The sequence below is a fragment of the Sphaeramia orbicularis genome, chromosome 21, assembly GCF_902148855.1.
Source record: "Sphaeramia orbicularis chromosome 21, fSphaOr1.1, whole genome shotgun sequence".
In the NCBI taxonomy this organism is placed as follows: domain Eukaryota; kingdom Metazoa; phylum Chordata; class Actinopteri; order Kurtiformes; family Apogonidae; genus Sphaeramia; species Sphaeramia orbicularis.
In genome coordinates, this window is record NC_043977.1 from 50,166,816 (window position 1) to 50,192,815 (window position 26,000).

Here is a 26,000-nt window from a genome sequence, read left to right on the forward strand (position 1 = left end):
CAGTTTTCACCATTTTTAATATTCACCTCACTGTCAAAGAATGTTATGAAATGCATGGAGGTAATAGCGGTTTTTAGTCACCGGTCGATGGGTATGGAGCTGGTACTAAGTCGTTAGCACTGGACTCTGTGCACAGACCCACTATTTCCTAAACTTCAGGCAGCTCCTTTATTTCCTGTCTTTTATTATCGGACACACTGATTAATCCAGGTGTGCCTAATTAATCAGTAGTTACAACAAGAAGTAGCAGACACACCTGGATTAATCAGTGTGTCCAATAATGAAAGACAAGGAAATAAAGGAGCCACCTGAAGTTCAGGAAGTAGTGGGGCTGTGTGCATAGAGCCCATTTCTTCAAACCTCTTCACAGAAGAAACTACTGGTTGGACTCATTTCAAATTTTATATGTACCTTCCTTTGGACAATGTCTACAAAGTTTGTTCAGTCAAGAGAAATTTAAATTTTTGAAATATGAAACATTTACCTTTACTTATAATGGGCCATATTTTGATGACTTACAACATGGAAATGGTTACTGATAGGAAGTCATATATGGACTTTCATTTCCAGTGATCCTGCATCAAGACCACAGGACTCTAATATAGCACCAGAACCTGACAACCTCACAAGTTCAACTTATTATTGATCCTTGTTAGAACATGCTGGTGACATACAGGGACATTGGTCCTATTTTTATTGTGTTAGGGAGGTGTCTTATATGAGACGAGCTCTGGTCCACACTGAACTACGTGTTAGTTTATTAACAGTGACAATTCAGACAGGATCATGAAATCATTTGTCTCACCACTGACTGCTGTTGATGTGTTTATTAAAGTTATGTCCCATGGGGCACAGTGGTAGGGATGTGGTGTAGATGAGGCCTGGCCTCATCATGGGTTTTACTAAGGAGATGATGTCACATCCTGTGTCAGCAGTTAAAAAATACAGTAAATTTATTTCTTAAAAAGAAGAACTTCCTGAAGGCTCCACCAGACTTTTTTTTTTCTTGCATCTGAAAGTAAGACAAGCCTTTAGAAGAAACACTGATATCAGTTTTACTGTTCAGCATTTTGTTTCCTAAAAATTAAATGCATTTGTTCAGCCATGATTACATTAAACTACCACTTACAATTTGATTTATATTTTAGCACCAATTTAATAGACTTCTAAAAACATTTACTGTCCTTATTTCTTCTTCATTATTATTGAACTAAAAACACTCTGCACATGATGAGTGAGCCTTTGTTTTTGTGACTGTGCGTTGCATTAGACCAGGGTTGGCCACCCCTGCATTAGACTAATGTGTGTCAAACCATGGATCCAAGTAAAAACCCTGTGATGAAAACAGCCTCTGTGTCCTTTTACCAGTGGACTGAGACCACATGGGGGTTGGTTTTCACTCTCTTGAATCAGCAGGTGGCAGCAGTGATGAGAAAACAAGAAAAAGGTCAGACTGACTCAGGAAGAGAAAAAACACTCAAAAAGACAACTCCATGACATATTTTCTACAATCTTTAATGCGCTTTCCAGTTTGCTTTGTGATGCCTACATATTAGCTTGCAGCTGATCAGAATACAATACAGATTATGTCTTTTTTTTGTTTAGTCAATTCAAATGAACGCTCATACATTAAAAAAATATAAAATACAAAATAAACATACATCTCTTCAATGTGTTTTTGTGCTTGTGGCTGGTTCGGACTCTAGTTTTTACAGTATCCCTCAGTGTCTGCGTGTAAAAACAAACAGGAATGTGTGGTGACAACAGAGGCCTGGTGTTACTGATGCTCCACTTTTCTTGAGGAGGACACAACCCGCTCAGACAATGGGCCCCACACACACACACAGAAGACGAGGCAGCTCAAAATAACAGAACAATAGCCGTGTGCAACATAACAACAGCAACACCACAGCATAAGTCATGTTCAAGTGACAGACAGACAATGGCAGCAAACACGAGCAGCTCAGTCCAGCCCTGTTCAAGCATGTCGTCACCCTGCAGGAAGAAGAGGAGGCCACGGGGTCTGGGGCCGCCTGACATCACTGCACTACCAAAAAAAAAAAAAAAAGAAACAAAAACCACGCTGCATCTCAACACCAAACACAGCATTTCAGTTGTTCCTGCACAACTCGACTTCAACAATAAACACTTAAGTCTTGTCATTCGAGCTGGAATGTAGAGAAACACTCAAAGGATTTCACTCCATACGTTAGGGCTGCACAATATTAGAAAAAAACTTAAACTGCAATGTTTTTTTTGTTTTTTTTTTCCCTGCAGTAAGTTGCAAGTAAAAATACTAAATCATAAAATTGATTTATTTATAAAAAGAAACCTATTCTCAACCATTTAGACAAAAAATGAATTAAAAACACAAATCACCCATAATAATGAGAGAAATCCATTTAATTTAATGGCAATATTGCCCAACCTTAATTACAATAGTGTATATTTCTGCAATATATATTGCAATGTGAAAAAAACACAAATGCATTAATGTTTCGCAAAAAAAAACAAAAAAAAACAAACCTTACCCAAAGTATTAGGAGCACAATGAGGGGAAAACATGGTATGAAGAATTAGGTCACACTGAAAATAAAGTTTCAAGAAAAAAAGTACACTTCAAGACATTTCTTTTGAGGAAAAAAAGTCATTATGGGATAAAGAGTTGTAAGATGAGAGAAAAACTTCATATTAGGAGTGTTGTCCAAATTCCAAGTTGATAAATAATATTTCAGTTTGAGTCAACAGTGATGAAGTTATTTGATGCTATATGACATTAAATTCTATTAAGAAAATGAATACAGATATAATTACAAAAATTCAGAATGTTACCTTTTTTCTTTTGATACTTGTAATGATGTTTTGTCCCCTCCGAATACTTGGATTTCATTCTTGCTTTTATTCTCATACTACAGTGTTTGCCTAGTCTCTTCTTTTCCTTTTATCACTGTTTTACCCCCAGTGTGGCCCTTGTACTCTGATAAATTTTTGCAATATGATTTTTTTTGTTTTACAAACTATTTCTATATTTTGTTTAACTTCATTTTAATTTTGATATTGAACTCTTTGATTCTAATTGTTTTTAATGTGCTCCATCTAGATTTAAGCTGTTTGTCACGGTCAGATCATAAACAAGTTTCAAACCACAAATAAACCTGAAACTGAACGAATATTTATTTATCATTTGTTGTGATAACTATTAATATCAACTTATATAAACACTTTATGCCATTATCTAAAAGCCCGCAATCCAAGAAACTTCCAATCTGACTAGTCATGAGCTTTTCCTTTAACTTCAAGCAGTAAAAATGTAAGACACACCTCAAATATTTGTCTGAATTGACAGCGTGTGTCCTGCCAGAAAAAAACTAGACACTGCAACATCACATGTCCTGTGATGTGACTATTGCACTAGAGATGCTGAAACCACATATTGTGCAGCCCTGGTTGAGATGAAATAGGATTCAAGTTACTTCCTCAAACAGTAGCGACAGAGATGTGCTTCTGCTCCGGCTCTTAAAACACCTGAGACAACCAAACGGCAGACTGCTCACACCTACAGATGACATTTTTTACAGTGTGCTTTTCCAGTTTTGTTTTTAAGTTTGTCGGGTTGACAGTGTGCAGATGAGAGCGGTGGCGAAGCTGGAGATGCCCACGTGTCACACAAAACCCTTTGTACCAGCTGGTGATCAAACCTCCACCACAAGCACCAACCAAACACAATGTGCTTTTCTCATTCAGTTTGGCACAAACTCACAACATGCAAACAGGAATGTTCTTGAGTGGCCAGAGCTGCCTGCGCTGCACCAGAAAGAGGTGAACGTACTGTTTTTATTCAAGTCTGACTTGATCTAAAGAAGGCGGATCCTGTGAGTCGATAGCACCTGGTGTTTCACATTATACAGTGGTTCTGTCACTGAGGACTGACCTGCAGCTCATTCTACAACCTTACACTGAATCATCCATCCTTCCTTGTGCCCTGCTAAATCCTTCCATATTCACATATCTCATCCTTAAAACTTTATAATCACCTGCATTAAATGCTTCCTTCACACTTCCATAGGGCTGTGCCATGCGATTCTAGTCATGTGACTACAGGAAAACATCAACTATCATTTTACATTATGCTAAATCATACACTATACAGCAAAACTTCCAAGGGATGCACTAGTCTGTCAGCTGATATTCACATGACATTTGAGTGAATTGACTTCTTTCAGATATCCAAACCTATTTCCACACTTCACAGCACTGCCCCAGAGCTGGAGATAGGTCTGGCACCATCCAAAGTCATTCTGGAATAATCACACTCATGTTGTGCGACGCTGAGAGGACGCAGAACTGCAAAGTACTGTTGTGAAAGAAGTCTTTCGGGCGGATATTGGTGATGTTAAACTAAGCCCTCTGCCACAAAAAGCTACATTTGTCTTTGTCAAAACTTGGCATTTTCAGTAGTTGCAGCTCAGAGAGTGTTGGAGACCCAAATAGGATTAGAGTCACTGTGAGTCAGACTACTTAAGTGGGTTAAGTGTATGTAAATGTCCAGAGTCAACAGGAAATGGTCATTCATTTACGTTAAATTCACTGTTCACTGATATAAACCACGTGACCCAACCAGCACAGTGGAGTTATACTCTGAGGTGCAACATGTACGTGAAGAAACTGAAAACACATTTGGGAAAAACTAATTGGATGTGTGAATGTTAGTTTGGCCAAAGTCTCATAGAGTGGGCAGGGTTTAAGAGTTTTTATTGCATGCAGCCTCTTGGAGAGATCGAGATATTTTAGCCTGCTATTACATACAGCTAAATATTTAGCTTAGCGTTAGCATGCTAACAGCTGGTATGCTACACATGAAAAAAGTAAAAATAATAAAAGCTTTGGAACTAACGATGTCTTGATCAAATTACTTCTTTGAACATCAGCATCACATCTGTCCTGATCAGATCAGTGGATCTCTTGATTTCCTACAATAACTTTTTATTACATAAAAATGTAATCAAAATTAAAATAAAAGGAGAATTATAATCAAATATAAGTAAGAATCTTTTATTTGTTGTTGAATCATTAAACTGTGTTGAGCAGTAGGCCTCTCCATGTGGTCATTTCATGTACACTTTATGTACAGACATTGTACTGAATGTGATCTATAGCATGAGGTGGATATGAAATGACTGGCATTGGGATCTGAGACTTTAATCACATGACGCAGCCCTGGACTGAAACATTTCCAATCCTTCTAAATATTTCATCATCCTCCCTCTCCCTGACACTACCCACGTCATCTCTTCGACCTGTCTTACCTCCCATTAACCTGTTCCCTTTATTCTCACTACTTCAACGCTCCCGCTGATTTTTCAATGCACATTAATGACGACAGCATCCAGTCATTTTAACAAATCACCCATCTTCTCCCATCAATCCACTAAAGACACGTGAGCACAATATTTACATAAAAATATAAAGTATAAGTCCAGCATGTATAAATAAGAATAGGCTTCTAAGGATAATAACATTAAGATACAAAACAAGATGAGCAGAGAAGTGAGCAGCACGCCCTGAGATGAAAACAACAGAAGACACAGATACTTCTATAGATGTATGACTTCAGGCACCCGAGAGAAACTACAGGAGCTTTTTTAATGAGGGCAGTCTGGATGGCTTTGGTGAGGAACTGAAAAAAGTACAACTAAAACAAGTCTCGAGGACAGGCAAACATCCTAAGTTTCACAAACAGCTTATCAGATCAATACATTTGCTTCTGAAGTAAGTGCTAATGTCTGGTTCCTGGAACAAAGAGGAAGTGACAGCTCAGAGGGGAAATTGTTTGAGCAAGTGCGGGTGTGTCCTGTGAACAAGCACACAAGTCACTTTTTTGTTTGCTTTTTGTTTTGTTTTTTTGCTGAACACAGTTTCAATCTTAGTCCAGAATGATATGCAGTGTACCGAAACCCCTACGAGTTAAATTCAAGCCTCCTTTCACTAAATGCTGGATGGGAGGGAACTTGAGCTACTGACCTTTAATCTGAAACCCTGAGCTCATTTTAAAACAGAAAATACCAAATTGTGGTGTGGTGGAAGGCTAATATAGAAGGAATGTTAAACATTTTTTTAGTGAAATTCTGCAGAGAGAGTGCAGCTGGAATGGGAAATGTAACATTTCAGGTGGTGAGAAATAGGATCACGACATGAACAGCAGCATATTTTACTAACTTCTATTGAAAACCAGTGGAGATGCTATTAGAAAATGTCTGGTTTCTGCCATTATGCTGCTGTCAATCTGTGCCCATTTCTCTCTGCATGCAAATAAATGCATGACCACACATCTTTGTTGCAAAAGTGCATATCTAGATGGGATGAGGTGTATTTCTGCCAAACTGTTTTTCTTCTGAGTATGAAAAACAGACCATAAGGATCTTGGTAGAAAGACATTTAAAACATGCATGTGCTGTATTGCATAGAATTTCAATCAAACAGTTCATACCAGCCTTCATCTGTACAGGGACAAGTCAGCACTCAACCAGGAGTGGATTTATGCAGCCCTTTAAAACAATACCAGAGAATGTAAAGGCACAATATAGAAGAGTCAAGCATGTTTGGGTGCTTACATGAGGTTTGTGTTGAAATCTGTCTTGCGCTGATGTTGACTGTATTTCTCAGAGTTGCTGCTAGCATGGATCTGAGTCTGCTGTAAGTGCTAATGCTAACGCCAACATTAACATCTGTACTGTTGTCAAATTTTCTTCAGGATCTAATCACATTTAATTACTCAGACAATGAAGCACAAATCGTGTCAAATTACTTGTTTGCTCGTTATTTTCCAAATCAACAGAACACAAATATTATAACTTGAAGAAGGGAAACGCCTCTATGTGGGTACATTTGCACTGTTTCAAGATGAGTGTGTCAGTGTGAGATACTAGTCGATTAGCATTCAGCTAATGCTGCCAAACAACCAATCACAGAGTAGAGTAGTGGCAGAGTAGGGGGGCTTTTCAGCTGATCTATTCTAACACCAACCTTTTGTAGCAAAGAGTAGTTTGTGCTGCCACTGTAGAGATGCAGAACAAAGATGATAAAGAACTTAGACGCAAACAATTTTCAACACAAACTTCACGTAAGTCCACTAGCACAAGAAAATCTCACATATTGAACCTTTAATGACAACATCTATTAAATACTTCAGGTTAAACTGACATTATTTACATTTAACACGTGGATCAGTGATGCATCTCAAAAATTAGCTGGTTATCTTTGGTTTGAAATGCACATCTTTCAGTTGATTCATTAGTGGCATATCAATAAACACCTACATACTGACGGGCAGTGACGACTGTGACAGCTGGTTTTCTGGAGGCTTAAAACTATTTAAAAGCTCAGAGGAAAAAGAGCAGACACTTCAATTCCTCCCTTTTGTTTGCCTTTTCAAAAGTCACCTTCTCCTGCAGTGGGTGGTGCATCCTCATCAAAGCGAAACCGTTTTGCCTGGGAGTGGGGTGACTCAAGGAAGTTCTCCTTGTCTTCGGTGTCTTCGGGTGGGGCGGCCCATTTGATGCCGCAGCTTCTCTCTCGGATGATGCGGGTGGCGGTGGGCTCCGGACTCAGGCAGAGCTGTGGCTGCCACAGCCAGGGGTGACTCATGCATTCTGCAGCGCTGGGTCGGTCCCTGTGGGCAGGACATAGAACAGTTAAATGGTCTTTCCTGATCCTTCATATTTTTCAGACTTCCAATGCAAATCTAAGAACCTCTGTTCACATTACTTCTTTGAGCACCAGCATCTTATTTAATTAACCTCTCCCCCTCCGATGCCTCACACACACAAACTCTGACTCTCCCCCAATCTTGGACATCCCCAGTACCCTGCCCCGCCCCACACACACACATACACACTAAACCCAATAGTTCCTCTGCCACTTTACTGGGTTCACTTAATTATTTTATTTATTCTCTCCAACATCTGCTGTGTTTAGTCACGTTGTATGTTCACAGTTATATTGTATTTTATACTTATATTCTATTTTCTTCTATTTTTCTATTATGTTCCTTGTGACACTGTGGGCCTTAGAGTGTTGTAATTTCTGTATTTCTGTATGTGCTGTGCATATGGCAAACTGACAAATAAAGCTGACTTTGACTAATTTGTTCCTAATGAGCAGGAAAAAAGCAAATACAAATCACAGCACAACAGACTGGTGTGTTCTGATAGATTTCTAATCAGGCTGTGAGATTTGCAACACAGATTCATTCTGTGGATGTAGCAGTCTATTGGCAAAACATTGGTTTCTGCCATTATTTATCTTTTTTGCAGTCATCAGCCTGTGTGCAAAAAAACATATTCATTAGTTGTATGAGATCCCTGTCTCATGACTGACACATGAACATTTGGCATGAGTCAAAATCAGCTAAGGTGTAATAAAGTGTTACACTTGGGTTAGAAAATAGAATTCTTCTGTCTTTCATTTCACAAGTATTTTACAAAAGTTCGACCTATGAACAAGGATAATCCACTATAGGAAATATAGTTTTATACCCACTTCTAAAAAAAAATCAATTTTTTTCACAAGACCTCCCCCCATTTGCGCGTTATTGTTTGACGGACTTAAACCACTTTTTTTTGACTTATCTCTTCTCTGTATGCTTTATGTAGATTAGAATCACTTCTCAAAAATAGGTTTTATGATCCTGAAGGAATAAAAATATGATGCTGGGACATGGAGTAGTTTTTTAGGGATATTTGCAGTCTTTCCACAAAGTGCATCTACAGGTCATGTGTATGTACATATGGACCACATTCTATCACAGTACAGCCAGCAACAGGCTTCATTCCAGGCTTAGCTAGTAAAGAAAAGACAGTATATATAAAATATCTACCAAATTTTTATTAAAAAGCACGCACAACACACATGAGAATGACAAACAGTATTTTTGAGCTATACTTGCGCCGTGTTATGTTTGACGGATATGGCCTCTCAGTCTATCACAAGAGCAGATTTACTATAACCTGTGTATGCGCTCGGCTGCTGTTTTCATTCACATTTACACACAAACTCACCATATGAAAGGGTGACTAACACCACTGGGACAGCCTTTTGTCCATTTAATGGACAAAAGATTAACATAGTTTAATGCCCGAATACAGCTGTCAATCATCAAGAGAGAGACAGACAGAATTTCTTGAATAAATTTGGTGATGATCACCAGATTTGTTCAAGAAATTGTCTGTCTGTCTGTGTGTCTCTGTCTGTCTCTCTCTCGATGATTGACAGCTGTCTTCGGACATGAAGCTACGTTCAGCTTTTTCCTCTATAATGTGCGCCTGTGGGGAGGAAAACTTATAATGCATACAGCATCCATAAAAGTGGAGTTTTTATGTTGATTTCAGGAGAGGTGAGAGTGGGCATGACTACAGATGCGCATCCACAGGTTTTTCCTTAAAGCAGGTCAGATATAGATGCAGTCAGCAGCAAAGCAGATCAGCCGTGAACTGCTGTGGTCTGTCTTTTTACTCCGTCAAAAGTGACACAGAGCACCGTAAAATTCGGCGTTTTAAAGAGCCATAACACTGCGCTTTTTGCGCTGCTCTTGAAACAGTACATGACGGCGTAAAAAACGGCGTTTTTGTGGGAATTTACGCCGCATTTTATGGCGTTTTGGTGGTTTAAACGCCATTTTTTAAGGCGTTTAAATGACCAGATGTGTTGTGGGAGTGGTGAATGGTGATAGAGATGGCCTGCCATACTTGCCACAGTCCGTCAAAGAGTAACGTACGAATCGACAGATCCGTCAAGCGGGATGAAATATTGAGAACGGTTGATCACAGAGGCCATTTTGCCCATGTTTACTGCTAGTATTTACCTGCATACACCTCAGTTTAAGTTCCTACAAGGTCCTATGTCTTTCTGAGCCATTGCTCAATTACAAAACATCCTTTTAGCTTGCGTACGTTATAAAATACGTACGTTATTAAACTTAACAGACGTCTGTTGAATTCATCTCCACCGCCATTACTGCCGGCTACTCCAAACAAGTGATGACGTAGACCACGGTCTCCTTTTATGGACATTTCCAGGATCACTTGTGGTCACTTCGATCCTTCTTCCATATTTAGAAGCACTTGTTGCGCACGTTATATTTTGATGGACAATGGACATGATCCTTTCAAATGTTCATTCCATAGAAATGGCACACAAGTGCCTCTAAAACTGGTTCCTGGTCATAAGGATACTTCAAACCGTCTAAGTCTGCAAAAGATCAGTGGGACGAGCTGACGAATGCACCTGGATGAGCTGACCCAAATGGCTAGAATGTCTGACGGACACACTAATGTGCGCAAGATGGTTTAATAAGGCTGAATTTTTTTTAAGGATACGAGGGGATTGAAGCATAAGAAGGCATAAATTGGTAGCTATGATGTTCAACTCCAAAATAGGACATTATTTATTGCAGGAATAATTCAACAGATTGAGAAATTAAGGCACTTGGAGGTTGTCCTCAGAATGTGACGCTTGACATTGCTCAATTCAAGGAGTCATTTTGGGTCAAATTGGGAATTTTTAAAATACCCTTCAAAATTTCGGCTTGAAACTATTTATTCTATCTCATTACAAAATGATTTTTTTTTTAAAAATGGAATGCAATTTATTTTGGCATTTTCCTAGAGCAGTCTTCAATTACACCTTAGCTGACTCTTATTCAAGCCTTGATTAGTTTACCTGATCAACCTTTATATACGACACCTGCACTGAGATCTGCATTTTTGTGGTAAAGCATCATATTGGGCTTCAAATGAAGGAGTGGAGCCTGCCCACACAACGACCAACACTAGATTTAATAATTGTTTCAAACTATAGGTATTGAGATCACCCCATGAAAGTACTAAAACTAAAATGTTTTTATAATACTATAAAAAAAATAGACTTAGACACTTGCTGTTCATACACAGCACTCACTGTATTTCAATCTGTAAAACACGTGAACTCTACTTATGGGTGTTAACTTAAAGCAGGCCTTATTTGTGGAAAATCCCTCCTGTTGACATTGCACAGACGTGTGCTGTACCTGGTGTTCTGTATTATATATCAAACAAAGTAATTTCAATAATTTCCCCCTGGAATTAATAAATTATTCTGATTTAATGTTGAAACATTTTCCTGGTAAACAATTTCTACATTTTACATGACCCTCCGGTGACAGTTTAAGCTGTTGTGGAGGAGGGATTGGTGTGATTTATAGGTACATGTATGGCAGCATTCAGACAGGTATACACACACACACACACACACACCCTCACACACACAATCCAGGTTCATCTGAATTGTGTGTATCTAACTACCATCCAGCATTTTGAAATTAAATACCTAGCAACAACAGAGGAAAGCCTTGTTCTTGTTTTTCATGTGAAAACTATGAAAAGTGACAGTCACTACACACTAACCATATTATGCGCTGCACAGACCAGATTATTTATAGTCAACACCTCAGCTGAGTAGGATACCTTCAGGGGAAATATCTAACTGAAGGCTGCAGGATAAATATGTACCACTGGTTATAATACAGTGTGTTCATGTTGACTAAAAACAAAGGAAGTGCTTTACTGACTCTCAGCTGCAGGGTGTGCAGGCCCTGACAGCCTGACCCGTATGAAGTGGCCTAAAATAAAACATGACATGATCTGTTTACAGCTGTGTGCCTGCACTCCTCCCAGATTTCACTCATTAGATCATTCCACTGTGTGTTTCTATTGTGGGAGTCTTCGAGGTGCCGTCTAGACTTACTCTGGAGCTTTGACCAGAAGCTTGCGGATGAAGTCCACGGCCAGCTCCGACACTCTGGAGAATGCCTCCCTGCTGTAGTCCACATTGACTTGCGACACGTTCAGATAAGTCTCCTGCTTGTCATCCCCCACGAATGGAGACTCACCCGTCACTAGCATATAGGCTATGACACCCACACTCCTGAAACATGCACATGTGTGTTAGGGTCTTTATCAAAACAAGAGACATGCTGTTTTAACACGGTTTCCTCTGACATGGACCACCTTCTTCATTACTGAAGAGTACTTCGCATTAAAACTTGGTCATCACATTGTAATAGTGGGGTAACAGCTTAATGATAAAGAGGTATAAAAAAGGTAATTAAAAGTTGTATCATGCAATAACTAGGTGATAGCTTGGCATCAATAGTGGACATAACTGGGTAATATCAGATGAAGACTTATGTTGAAGTTAATAAGGGACAAGCCAGGTACTACTTTACAAATGATATGCTACTGCTATGTCTTATAATCTGAAAACATCTCTTGTGGAAGACATTTCCATTATGTAAACCATGTTTCAATTGTATTTCTTGATAGAAAACATGATAAAGATGAGAAAATGTCACACAAAAAGGTGTTCTACAAGACCTCAAGACTGTGGACTTAATTCATGATCTTAATACAAGAACAGCAGTCTGGAATCCAGGCAGGTTCAGCCTTTTGAATGTTTTAGATCTTGCTAAGGAGTTTAGTTACATCGCTACGAGGCTACCCAAACAGTGCTATGTTCCCAACTAGTGTCAGGCAGCTAATGCTAACACCTAGACGACAGCACAGACACATTAAGAGGCTTGCACTAGCTGATTAGCACTGATAACAAACTTTTTTAGCCAGAGGAAGACATTAAAGGTTGTTCAGTTTGGAAGATTTTGCATGTGCTTATGTGAAGTTTGTGTTGGAGTATGTGTTATGCTCAAGTATATTTATCAAATAATCAACATTTTTACCTGTGCAATGAGATTATGCAGGCAGCCTGCAAGGGTCAAGACCAACCATAGCCTCAAAATAAACCTAAATATTGTCACTGCTATCTTTAAATGTGTTTCATTACAATTCTTTGTTTTTGGCCCGTTATTACCCTGTTCCGTAGTTTTCAGTATAATATTACTCAGGTATATCCACTATTAATCACATGTTTTTTGATAATTACACTATTTCCATGTTAATAGAAAGCTTTAATGTCCTACTGCTAACTGTGCTTGACTGAAAACAGGCAGCTGAATTGAAAACATTGCACCGCTGGACCTGCTGGACTCCAGGGTAAAACTGCGTATCATCAGTATTAGTGGATTCTTTAAACTGAGATTGGTAGTAAGTAAAAAGACCAAGTAACAGTCAGAGAAGTAGGCCAAGACTCACCACAGGTCTGTTGCTGTTGTGATTGGCTCATAATTCAGGATCTCTGGAGCTGACGTCAAAGATAAAAGGGAGTGGTTACTTGTTTTTGCAAGAATGTCTCTTTAATTTCCATTTTATAAAAACCTCATGTTGTTTTACTGCTGTTGTCTCATTGCAGTTAATGTTTCAATCCTTATCTTTCTATTTCAAAACTCTATGTAAAGGCTGTTAAAAAACCGTTACAATCCTGGATGGATGTAATACTTCTGTCATAAACCCATCTTTTTTATGACTATACATTATGTATGTGGAGAAATGCATGCTTGGGGTTTTTCTCTAAAACCACCTTAAACTACAGATCATTTTTCAGTTTGTCTCAGACATAAATTGAAAATGACATCCCCATTCACCTCACATATGAGCTCTCCTTCCTCTTTGGTTTTGGATTTTTGCTTAATTTCTGCATTTGCTGCTAACTGCAGCTCCTGCCTGATGTCTCAGAGTAATGAAAGTGGATTATCGGAACCTCATCTTACCCACATATTCAGGTGTGCCAAGAATTTCCCTGAGCTCTCCAACCGCACCCAGTCTGCGTGCCAGGCCAAAGTCCACAATTTTTATGTCTCCTGGAGGAGACAGGCTTGTCAGGAGAATATTCTGTGGCTGGAAAAGATGAAATGGAAAGGCAAGATTAACGCAGCTGGAGAGATAAAATGCAGTTTTAAATAAGCGCTACAAAACCATTAATCTAACTCAAGTTCTGTTTCACTTTAACATTATTCAGTCATTGTCTACTGCTGTTGTAAATATGAGACAGGGCATATTTTTCATTTCCAACTATTACGCCTATTTTATACATCATTCTTTTTCATTTATGAGCATGTTGAAGGTGTGATCATTTAGCTAGTGCTGAAATATAACAATGTCATAGCTGTATGAGCAGAGGACTCCACCTGCAACTGTGTTGAGGAAAGATCCTTTTATTTCTAAGCATGGTGTCACTCAGGTTCTCCACGTGGCTTAGGGCTGTGGTAACACCTTTAATCTTATTTCTATGATTAACTGTGCCCAAGAAATAGGAAATGAGACAGTGTGCGTAGGGGTGGGTGATCTGATCTTTTCACTGTGTTTTTCACCATATCATAGTACAGTGGAACATACATCATTGGTGATCATAATATTCCAATCCTGTTTATGTGTGTGTGTGTATGTATGTATGTATGCGTATACACACACACACACACACACACACACACACACACACACACACATATATATTAGTGCTGGGTAGTGATTAAAATTTTTAATCGCAATTAATCGCATGGATTTCTGCGATTAATCACAATTAATCGCATAGTTATAGGGGGGGGGGGGGGCGTTGCCGGCATCAACAGTGTGTATTGCCTTTAAGTGATATTTCAGACTCGAAGTACTCCGGTGATAAAAAAAATAATTCCACATTGCAGTGCTTACAAACAACTTTGGCCTTATCAACCCCACCATCTGAAGACATTTAAAATGAAAATGACCATGGAAAACACCGTTACTTTCCTCAGTGTTTATGTCCCCACCAGTTTATTTCTGGTTGTGAGTGATTGACAGGAGTCTTAAGCCCACCAATACTAATAACCCCAATAATATGTGATGTTCAGTTGTTAAAAGCAAGCAAAAGGGGCCCTCTAGTGGACGGAATAAATTGCACTAACGTATGTTTTGTACTTACGGTGTTCCCATAGCCAGTTTGGACATAAGAAGGTACTAACAGACACGTTTCTTTCACTCTGTTTGTATGATCCGAAAAACGTTTGCTTGTGAGTATTTTACATTCAGTTGTTGTAAGAATGAATAGTATAAAATATCTCTGATGTGAACCTTTGTTGCTGGATAAAAAGACATTGTAAATCTTAAGTTAATCTGTAAATGCTAATCGTTAGCATGTCTATGGATTTTCCCATTCAAGTTAGCATCGACCTAGCGATCTTTTTCCCATTCATTTAAATGTATAATGCCATGTAAATGTACTAAGGCAATGAACATAACAGAAACATATTTTGTATGTATGTTGCAGTTTTACAGTGAGTCTCAAGTAAAAGATTTGGAGAGAAGTTTTCGGTGTCCGGCTTTTCTTGGGAAACCTGTCTATCTGCCGAGCTAATCGCTACACGCACACAAGCAGGGGGCAGAATATATGAGTTATAATAGAACGGCATTAACATGAGATAAAAAAAATTGTCGGCGTTATTTAATGAATGCGTTAATGCGGTAATAACGCGTTAACTTGCCCAGCCCTAATACAAATATATATGTATATATGTATATATATATATATATATATGTGTATATATATATATATATATATATATATATATATATATATATATATATATATATATATATATATATATATGTGTGTGTGTGTGTGTGTGTGTATGTGCAAGTACCTTTAGGTCTAAGTGGACTAGGTTGCTCTGGTGCAGATGGTGGACTCCCTCAGTGTTGTCTAATCAGACGGTGATCTGGACCTCTGGTAGCAGTTCCTCAGACACGCAGTGGTCAAAGATCTCGCCACCTGCTGCACTGTGCACAGAAAACACAGAAATACACAAAAGAGTTCAGGTGATTTTCAAGAGTGACTGACATACAGACCATCTTTTGCAGGATTGGTTTTTTAGTGACTAGAGTTTCAGAAGAGTGATCCTACGAGTTTGGGAAAAGTGTTATTGAGTAATATGACAGTTTCATTCCTGCTTACTCACTGTAAATCATTCATTAAACTGTACTGACACAGAGGCAGTGAAAGGACGAGCCCAGTGATCATACCCAAGGCACTAAGGTCATCTCATTTGAATACATTTCAGGTTATTCTAGTTATTCTACTGTGCCACTTCCTTGATGCCACTTTTTGAAGTCCAGTCCGTCTTGGATCAACACAGTTACTTGTTCACATTGTCCTCGATGTCAGAAAGGGATTAAAGATGACTCCAGTAACAGGCACCAAGCATGTGTTGAGAAAACCACTGCTAAAATCCCTGCCTAATCATGTCTGGACTTTGAATCTTTGCATCCAGTTTCTGTTTTGATACAAGAAACAATAAATCTCATGCCTGACAAGGAAAGCATGGAAGGTAAAGGGAGGTCAGGACCTGCTGACGCCCTAAAATATGTACAGTCATCTTTGCTACATGCGAACTTTGAGCATGAGCTAATATTGATATTTTAACTTAAGAACAAAACCTGATAAAAGAAGAAGGAGCTGTGTCATTCTGCAAAAAGCACAAAGTGGCAGTTCCTTACAACTGGACAAACAAGACTTTGACCTTAAATATTTGCAGGACCAAATGGTTGTACCGAGCCCATTAGTGACACACCAACTCTAGGAGCAGATTTTCATACAATAGACTAAAATGAGGGAAAGACAGAGGTTTCAATTTACTGTCAACCAATCAGTGATGAATGATCATCAAGTAGACCAATGAGAGATTATCACAGTATGGCAACAGAATGACATTTTGCACACTCTGCACACTACGACCACAGATATAGTGCAAAATAGAAAACATAAAAATAATATGAAATGGATTCTGATTCCATGAGGAATTCACAGGTATGAACACAGAAGAGTTTTTGATTGAACAAATACAATAAGGAGGAAAAAAGGATCTTCTTGTGTCTTTTACATAACTTTCATTGTCTTACCTCTGCTACATGTATGACTGTTCTTAGTTCTACATTTATAAGCTCTTCCATAGAACACTAGAAAAATTAATTCACATTTCCTAATTACTCTTGTCAAATTTATTCGAACAGTTGGCAGCCCAATAAAACAGGTCCATGACCAGTTTTGATAAACAAATACACATGGTTTGATAGAAATTTATTTTAATATCATGGTGTACTTTCAAATGTCATACTTCTGCAACTCTTGAGTGGGTTTCCTTGTTATTTGTGACAGAAAAAGCAGAACAACAGAGAAGATAAATGATAATTCGAGAGCCTACAGAAAGAACAAAAGCACATGTTAGTGGTCATGTTGTGAACTCACTATTCCAGCAGTAAGACGATGTCATGATCCGTCTCGTAGGCTGTGTGTAGGTTGACCACTCGGGCGTTGTTACGGCTCATCTCTAGAACAGCCATCTCATGGATGACTTCTGCTCGGCAGTCACGGCCTCGTCTCCTCTTCCTTAGAAACTTGGCGGCGAACACTTTGCCTGTGGCTTTCTCCACACAGCGTTTAACCACAGCAAACTTACCCCTGAGAGTCAGACAGAGGACTCGTGGTTAAATATAGGTGTAGGTTTAATTGGAAAATATTTATTGTTGTGTCATGTGTATAATGTCCCACACTGAATAAATTTCTACAGCAATCATATAAAGCTGTTTGTGAGAGATAGAAAATGACTATATGCAAGAGTTTTTAGGAACTTTACCAGAGTCGTTATTCTTATTTTTCTTAATTCTTTCCATTTAAACCCGACCTACATTTCAACTTTCTTTTTATATATTTTTATAACAGACTTGTTATTTTACTTTGAATATATTTGAAGGCAAACAACAATTTATTTCACATAAAACAAAAGTAACAAAAACATAACAAGATGAAGATACACCTGTGGTCTCCGCCTTCCTGAATTAGTGTTTACTAGTATTTTTGATTTAATGTCCATTCAATGGTAACATCAAACCACTGTAAACGAAATGAGTACAATCTTAGTTTTCATCCATTAAGGGAGAGACAAATACAATAATGTAACAAGATGAAAACATGCTCAAAAAAGGTGCAAAAACAACTGATGCAAAAGACATAATAACATGAAACTGGCATAAAAGATATGATAAGACAAAAATAATACACAAGATGCAACAAGATGAAAATGCTGTAAAACAAAAAATAGATAAAACATGCAACAGTTGAAAATTTTCTCCAAACTTTTTCATATTTACTTAGTGGACACATAAGATTCTCTTCTGTTTCACTTTTACTGCTGCAAGGAAGTCAGATTGAGTATCTGCACTTATACTGGAGTGCTGCATGTTGGGACATTTGCCTCCTCTGCTATTTGTTAGTGTGTTTGAGGTTTTGAGACAATAGTGCTACATTCAAGTTGTGCCATTATATAACCAGCATTTCTGAGTTTATCAATGCCAACACATTCCTTGTTGTCCCTGCTGCTGCCATGTTTTGATTGCTGTGATTAACCATTCATATTAAGGTGACTGGAAACCCTCCAAGTATCAGTCTGTAATGAAATGACCTCACTGGATTAAAGCTTCATAATTCATCGGAGCAGAAAAACTAGAAAGGCAACAATCCATTGAAACACAATTATGAAAAGCATTCAGTGCTTATATGGTGTTTATTACACATCATATGTTCATTCAAGTCTGTAGTTTTCCACTTCGTCTCTGCACAGATGAGCAGAGTTTCATTCCCTTCACTGAGGAGAGCTAAAGTATTCAGTGGAAAACGCTTTTCCACATGAACTTGCAATGACTGCATCAAAAGAAAAAGACATCCAAAAATAACAATTTTACAAGCACCCAAAAGAAGCGACTGTGTGCACTTTGCTCCAAAATGCAATTGGTAACAAACTTGTGTTTTTCTTGTACTTTTAACAATTAAATACATAAACTGATAGCCTGAACATGTTCAAGATGATGAATTTTGCCATTATCTTAAAACAGAGCTCATCATTTTATCAAATATATCAGTCAACCTGTGAGTCTGTGTCATTATTTTCATTTTATAAAAAGCTGTAACGTTTGTTGGTTAGATAAATAAAAGCAGGAAATCTGCAACAATTTTTATAAGCAATGAATGAATGTGAGTAATTTCAAAATAAGTCTAAGTCCTCTAATTCCAGCTTAAATGTGAATATTTGCTGGTTTCTTCCCTCCTGACAGTAAACTGAACATTTCTCACCATCTTGTGACATTTATATTAAGAGGACAAAAAAACAGATTGATCAGAAATTAAACTGAATAGTTAGTCAATTGCTATGCTAGTCAAATGCTAGTTTCAATTGTTTGCAATTTGCAATTGTTGCACTAACAAACATAGTTCCATAAACTAAATGGTTCATCATTAATTGATAGAAAACGGTACCTATTTCTGTTATAAACCATTTCAGTGATTTTTTTTTTTTGAGTTCAATGACAAACATTTGCTTCTGAAATGTGATATTTCCCCAGTATTCTATGCACACAATTCCTAGTTATCTAATGTTATTTCATAGCTTTTTAAAATGTATTTTGAAACACAATAATTCCTGCCTTTCTTTGTCTTAAAAAGTCTTTTTCACCTTCTTTTTATTATAAACAGTTAAGTGCGAAAACACTTAACACATTCATGAATAATGTAACTTAGTTTCAGCCAGATGGAAACTTATAACAACATAACACCCTAAAACTGCTGCCCTTATGAGGTTCTTAAAACTAAATATTACACCTCACAACTTCCTGTTTTGATAGTGTGTAAACACAGCGTTTCTCCATTTTCCCCTGGTTACATCTTGTTTGTGTAAACAAACTCTTGTCTCCATATTGTTAGAAATAAGAAGAGAACACATTTGTGTCTTCTTTTTCTAAACTCTGATTTCTACATGTGTACGTTTCCTTCCTCATGTTTTGACAGCAGACTTGTACAGTGAAGAAGTACTGTATGACTTCAAACACACTTCACAGATCTCAGGTAAATAATTATCAGGAGCCATCGGACCATTACTTCACTGGTTACCGTGGCTTGCATAAAGAGGCATGATAAAAGTCTACTGTAACTCGATGAAGTCAGCTCCTCTGGAGCACTGAAGACTCGTGTTTACAGCAGTTACAGCTTACAGTTCAGAGTCCAAAGGCTATTAAAATGCATTAAACTACTTGTATAAATACACAAGCTCTGAACTGTGCTAATAGTGTGTGCTGTCCATTTATGAAACGTATCTTTTTCACTTATCCTGATGTTCAAAATTATATAGTGATAAACAACTAACTTCAGTTGCTGCTCATTTGTGTATTCTATCTGAAGAGAGGCTGTGACGCGAGCATTTTGACAGTTTCAGCATTAACTTATTGTATGATGGAATAAGACACGTGTAAACATACAACAATAAACTATCAATAACTGTGTCTGTTTAAAGCAAACATTTTCTCCCAATTCATTGGAGCACTGGCATGCTTATTTTTTTGTTGTATTTTACAACACAAGTGGTTTTGTGTTATAAGCTGCTCTCCGTATTAGGAAATATTAGTTCCTGTTTAAAACACAGCTGAGACTAATCTGATTATCTTTTTTGTATTTACAATTTTCTTTATGAACACACCTAGAAAGTACCCACTTTTTAAAATCTGTACAGTTTATTGTAATTTAACATTCTCTGCCAAAACTGACAGTGATTACAGTGATTTCAGGGTATCCCAATCACTGTAAGGAAATAGCTGTATATAGCCTACGTAATATGTCTACATGTGTACGTATGTCTGTGCTGTTTATAAGCCGTCAGACCAGGCTTACAATGCGATGGTGACAATAGCTACTGCCAAAATGTCAAAACCAGTTGGACGTATTATTAAGAAATCCGAGCTGTAAGAATAGAAGGCAATCTCTCCATATGATAAAGACTGGTCTGTGGATTTCACAACTTTCCAACTTCATACTGTCTACTGCCTATGTAAATGTCATAACATCTCTCTAGGGCAAACTCACCTGCCCAACTCTCCGGTGATTTCATATACACTTTCCAGTGGCTCCGTGGTGATTGAGGTCTGAATTTCGGTGAGTAGCCCTGCGGAAATTCCGCTACGACTGTCCAGCCGCCTCCGAGACATCATCCTCCGCTCGGTAACGTTAGCGTTAGCCGGCCGGCCGGCTGAGGCTCCCAACACTAGCTACAGACAAACGAAAAGACTAGGCGAAGGGGCTACCTGACTTACCGGCCGTGTGTTAGTTACATATTCCAACTAGCTAAGCCGGCTGTAATGCTACTGTTTACTTTAGCTAGTTTACCGACTCCAGGCTCCTGTTAGCTCGTTAAGTTAGCCAGACTCTCATGACGCGATTCAAAAGTAAGTTAAACCAATTTCCTCAACTCCACCATTCAGCAGTAACTACTCTATGATACTACAGCTACAGGCGACTCAAATAAGGATGGTTTCTACACTACGCTTACGGCAAACTGGAAGTTAACAAGTTTATCCGGAGAGTTTTCGATCATCTTTACATCCCTCTGTTTGACACTTTGTCGACACGTCATGACAGTGCGCATGCGCAGTGTTGAAACGTATGAAAAGGAGGCCGTACCCCCGTTTGAATGTGTTTACGCTTGACCAATGGTGTGACCAGTATATTATACACGGAGACAGAAACCAAGTAAAGGAAAAAAAGAAAGAACAAGAAAGACAGGAATACAGAATCTACGTATTAATATAATTAATTATAATTAATACAGTTAATTAATTCATATTAGTGATGGGAATTTCAGCTCTCGTCAGTGATCATTTGGTTCAGTTCACCTAGTAGCCAGCCCTTTTGGTTCTCAAATGGCTCTTCATTTTACCATTTCCCCCCCCCTTTTTTTTTTTTTTATTTCAGTCAGATTTTACGCTGTTTTGACTTGTGATGTGTTATGTGTACACATAACATATACCTGTATAAATTCGTTGTACTGAAATAAAATTACACGTTCCAATATAAAATTGCTGCAGCGAATTGTCTCACTGTGTTTACATACTTAACACTCTGAAACCACTCAATGAACCCACCGACTGGCTTGTTAAACTATTGTCACACAAAGCAAACAGACATTTAAGAACAGTGGGGAGGAGCCCCACCACCTCACATCCACACACATGCACACAATACATTATTTGACTATTCAGTTCAGTATAAAGTTATTATGAATTACTAAAGCATGATAATATGTTAATATAATGTGTCATTCTGTGTTTTAACATTAAAGTTAATTTGATGTTTTTTCAAAATTACTCTATTGTGCTCTGCAACTTCAGTGTCTCATTTTAGCTGAACATGTGGCCCATTTTACCTGAGGACAGCTCATCTAAAAATACAGGACCATTTCAAAAGCTATAGGACCTGAACAATTATATTGTATTTCATCAATTCTACACAAAAATATTTAATACCTTCCTTATGTCCCACAAAAACATAATTCAGTGAAATACATTGCTTTTTAAAACTTTCCTAAGCCATGAACCAAAAAGTGGCTCAGTTTAGCTGAGGTCACCCTATCTGACACCCGATACTAATACTTCAAGCGATTTTTTAAAATTAAAATGTCACACTTAAAAGACACCACACATGACAAATACTGTACATTTTACTGCTTTATTGAGCATAAACTTTGGTGGACATTGTTCTAACCCATAAAGACCCAGTGATACTTTTGTTGCAGTTACCAAGTGAATTTAATTTAGCTTTCATAACTGATTTATCTCCATGTATGATAATACAATCCTCTGTATTTGGGGCTTTTTGTGTGAAAATCAGGTATTTTCCTATATTTAATTCACTGATCACAGATGTTCATAAAAGCTCAGAGTAAAGTTGAGGGTTATTACATCAGAAACAGAGAAAACTGGAGAAAAAGTGACTTTTTCAACTAAATCTGTCATTAACTGAACATAAACCCAGTGTCTCCATCCACTGTCATTGATCCAACTCCATGGGTTTTACTGGTGACTGAATGTTGTAGAAGATGACAGTGTTTCCACATTTGCTACAGAGCCTCTGAACATCCAAATGGGGTCAAATCTGATGACCATGAAAAAAATGACAACTGTAATTTTACACCAATTATTTACACGTATTGATAGGATTAGTGGATCAACAGGTATTAAACACTTTAGATCAGTAAATGGTTTTGATTAAAAGTGGACGTTTGGGTCGTTATGGGTTAAGCAATTAAATAAATTTAGAAAAACACAAATAATAAATAATTTAGAGAAATATTAATTAAAATATAAAATCCAATTCAATCAGTTAATCAGACTGTAAAGCCTATTTACAGAACCCAAAAGAATCCTCCAGGAGCAAACACTTGGTGTGACACTGGCGAGGAAAAACTGCTGTTTTGGCAGAAGCCTCAAGCAGACCCAGACTCCTGGAGGATGGTTGTCTGCCGTGACCAGTTGGGTTAAAGAGAGGAGGAGAGAGAGAGAGATTGGGGGAGGGAGGGGGAGAAAGGGGGGAGGTAACGGGAGACGCATTAATGAAAAACAAATAATGAATATAAATATGCTACAATAACTACATTCACTAATAACAAAAGTTATGTATGTAACTACGGTTCTATGAATCCCGGATGGCCACCAGAGGTGAGGCTGAAAGCACTGAATGATCCCTTCCTGCATGCGCAGTCTGAGTAGTAGTACCAAAAAGTCACACCTGTTACCCAGATGATGCCCCGGAGGTAATATATTCCTAAGTCATCTGTGGCTCTGTTCCTACAGAACCTTCTTGCGGAAACGCAAGTATTCTGAGTGACAGAGAATACCTGGTGGTCATCCAGGATTCACAGAACCGTAGCTACATATATAACTTTTGTTCTCTTTCATCCCTCCTGATCACCAGAGGGCAGTGCTGAAAGCACTGAATGACTAATACCAACGATGTCACAAAGAATCCTGAGTACAAACTGAGAGGACCCAGAGGATCCTTGTTGAAGAATTTGGTCAAGAGGATGAGAAGTGGACACATGGATGTTATAGAATCTGGTGACATGCTCAGCAAAGCCCATGATGCAGCAGCACATATAGTTTCCAAAGGAACCCCTCTCATAGCTGCCCATGAAGTGGAGACACTCCTGGTTGAATGGGCCTTAACACCAGATGGTAGAGCACGACCTCCTGAACTATAGGTGTGGTGGATGACCTCCACAATCCAATGAGAGAGACACTGTTTGGAAAGAGGACCACCCATCTTAGGAACACCATAACCAACATAAATAGAGCTGGTCTGAGCGTCACATACCTGCCGTAGCTGCCACATATGCACACAACACCCACACACAACACAGCTCTGGCCTGTCCCCACCCTCTCCTGGAGGGTGGTGAAACTGTGCCAATTTTAATGGCTGATTACAATGAGAGTGGGGCAACACTTTAGGCACAAACACTGTGTCAGGCCACAAAGTGACACCAGAGCCATCTGAACTCCATCTGAGACACGAGGGGCTGACAGAGAGGTCATGTAACTCACTAACCCTCTTAGCCAAGACTATAGCCAACAAAAAAGCAGTCCTATATAAAACCCACTTGAGTTCTGCCTGTGCCAAAGGCTCAAAAGGAGGGTGGCACAGGACTTCAAGAACCAAAGACAAGTCCCACACTGGAGCTTGTGGTGTTGTTTGTGAACGCAACTGACGAGCACCCCGTAAGAACCACGGCTGTGCTGGCCAGTACAGGGCCACCAACAACAACCATGGCCCTCCTTGAGAACCCTCTGTAGAGTCAGCCAAATCAGACTAAAAGGGGGAAAGGCATACAAGAGCACAGAGGCCACAGATGTGCTAGCATATCCGGCCGAGGGGGACCCGGTATCCCCCTGAGCGAGTACCAAGGACAATGTGTCGACTCCCTCTGAGGTGAACAAGTCCACCTCCGCCTGTCTGAAAAGGCCTCCAAAACCAGTACACCACCTTTGGGTGGAGAGACCATTCTCCTGGAGAGGGCCTCTGTCAGGAAAGGGAGTCTGCAACTTGATTGTTGCCTCCTGGCAGATACACCACTCGCAGGGTAGAGAGATGCCGTGCAGTTCACGTCAAAAGATTTCGGGACACCCACAGAAGTTGTGCTGACCTGGTGCCCCCTTGATGATTGATGTGGTAAACGGTTGAGGTGTTGTCTGACCGTATGAGAACATGCTTTCCTCTCAGATCAGGCAGAAAGTGCTTGAGAGCCAGATGAACAGCACGCAGCTCCAGTACATTTATATGCTCAGAGCAATCCCTCAGAGACCAGCTCCCCTGAACTGCCCTGTGCTGCCACACATTCCATGGAGCAGGCAACTGTGGTGACTATAAACCATTTACATATGTGTAAGGTCTTAGACGCTACCAGCAGCCACAATAGAGGGTATGCATGTGACGTCACCACTAGCGGAAGTCACCGTGGTTACGCCCACTGAGTGGCAGAAAGAGGGAGATGAGTAGCAGCGTTGGCTTCAATACTGTCTAAACTTAAGAACAATATTTAATAAAAAAGAATGGGGAAGAGTTGTTGTGAGACTGATTGTATGAACAGGTTTGAAAAGCAGTCGGAGCTGTTGTTTTACAGACACCAAAAGACAAGAAAAGAGAAATAGATGGATCCACAAATCCAAGAAACTAAACCTAGATCTGTGGATCCCATTTCGTGTCAGGTAACATTAATTTATGCTGTATTTTTGAATAAAATCATACCTTAAATTACGTATTATTTTGGCTAACGTTACTTCTTAGTAAAGCTTTTGGTTTCATGATCAGATCTTTCATGGTTTTAGTCTTCATTTGTGATTATGAACCTTGTACTCCTACATGATTTGTAAACTAACTTAAACTGAGGCTAACCTAGTTTTTCAAATATGGGGGTACTGGAGAATAAAGCTATGACAGCGTATTAGGGCCACATAAGAAAATAAAAACACTTGTCACTACGAGTATCAGGTCATAAAATATCGATAGAAAACCCATAATTTATGACAATAAAGCGGAATACAAAAAGAATCACATTGTTATGAGAATAAAGTCATAGTTATAAAAAAAACTCATAATTTGACAAAAATGTCATTCCGATAATAAAGCCATAATATTACAAGAATAATGTCATAATTTCAAATCAGGTGGGAAAAAT

The 26,000-nt window shown here is 38.7% G+C and overlaps 1 protein-coding gene across 1 annotated transcript; it reads right to left on the reverse strand.

The window, feature by feature from the left end:
* Positions 1–1,490: 1,490 nt before the first annotated feature.
* On the reverse strand, positions 1,491–21,408 carry stk17b (serine/threonine kinase 17b (apoptosis-inducing)). Its single transcript, XM_030124191.1, is given in 7 exon segments — positions 1,491–7,669; positions 11,779–11,958; positions 13,179–13,227; positions 13,694–13,820; positions 15,599–15,734; positions 17,200–17,412; positions 20,860–21,408. Coding segments are annotated over 7 exon segments (1,071 nt in total). The 5' UTR covers positions 20,985–21,408; the 3' UTR covers positions 1,491–7,428.
* Between the last annotated feature and the right edge of the window lie 4,592 nt (positions 21,409–26,000).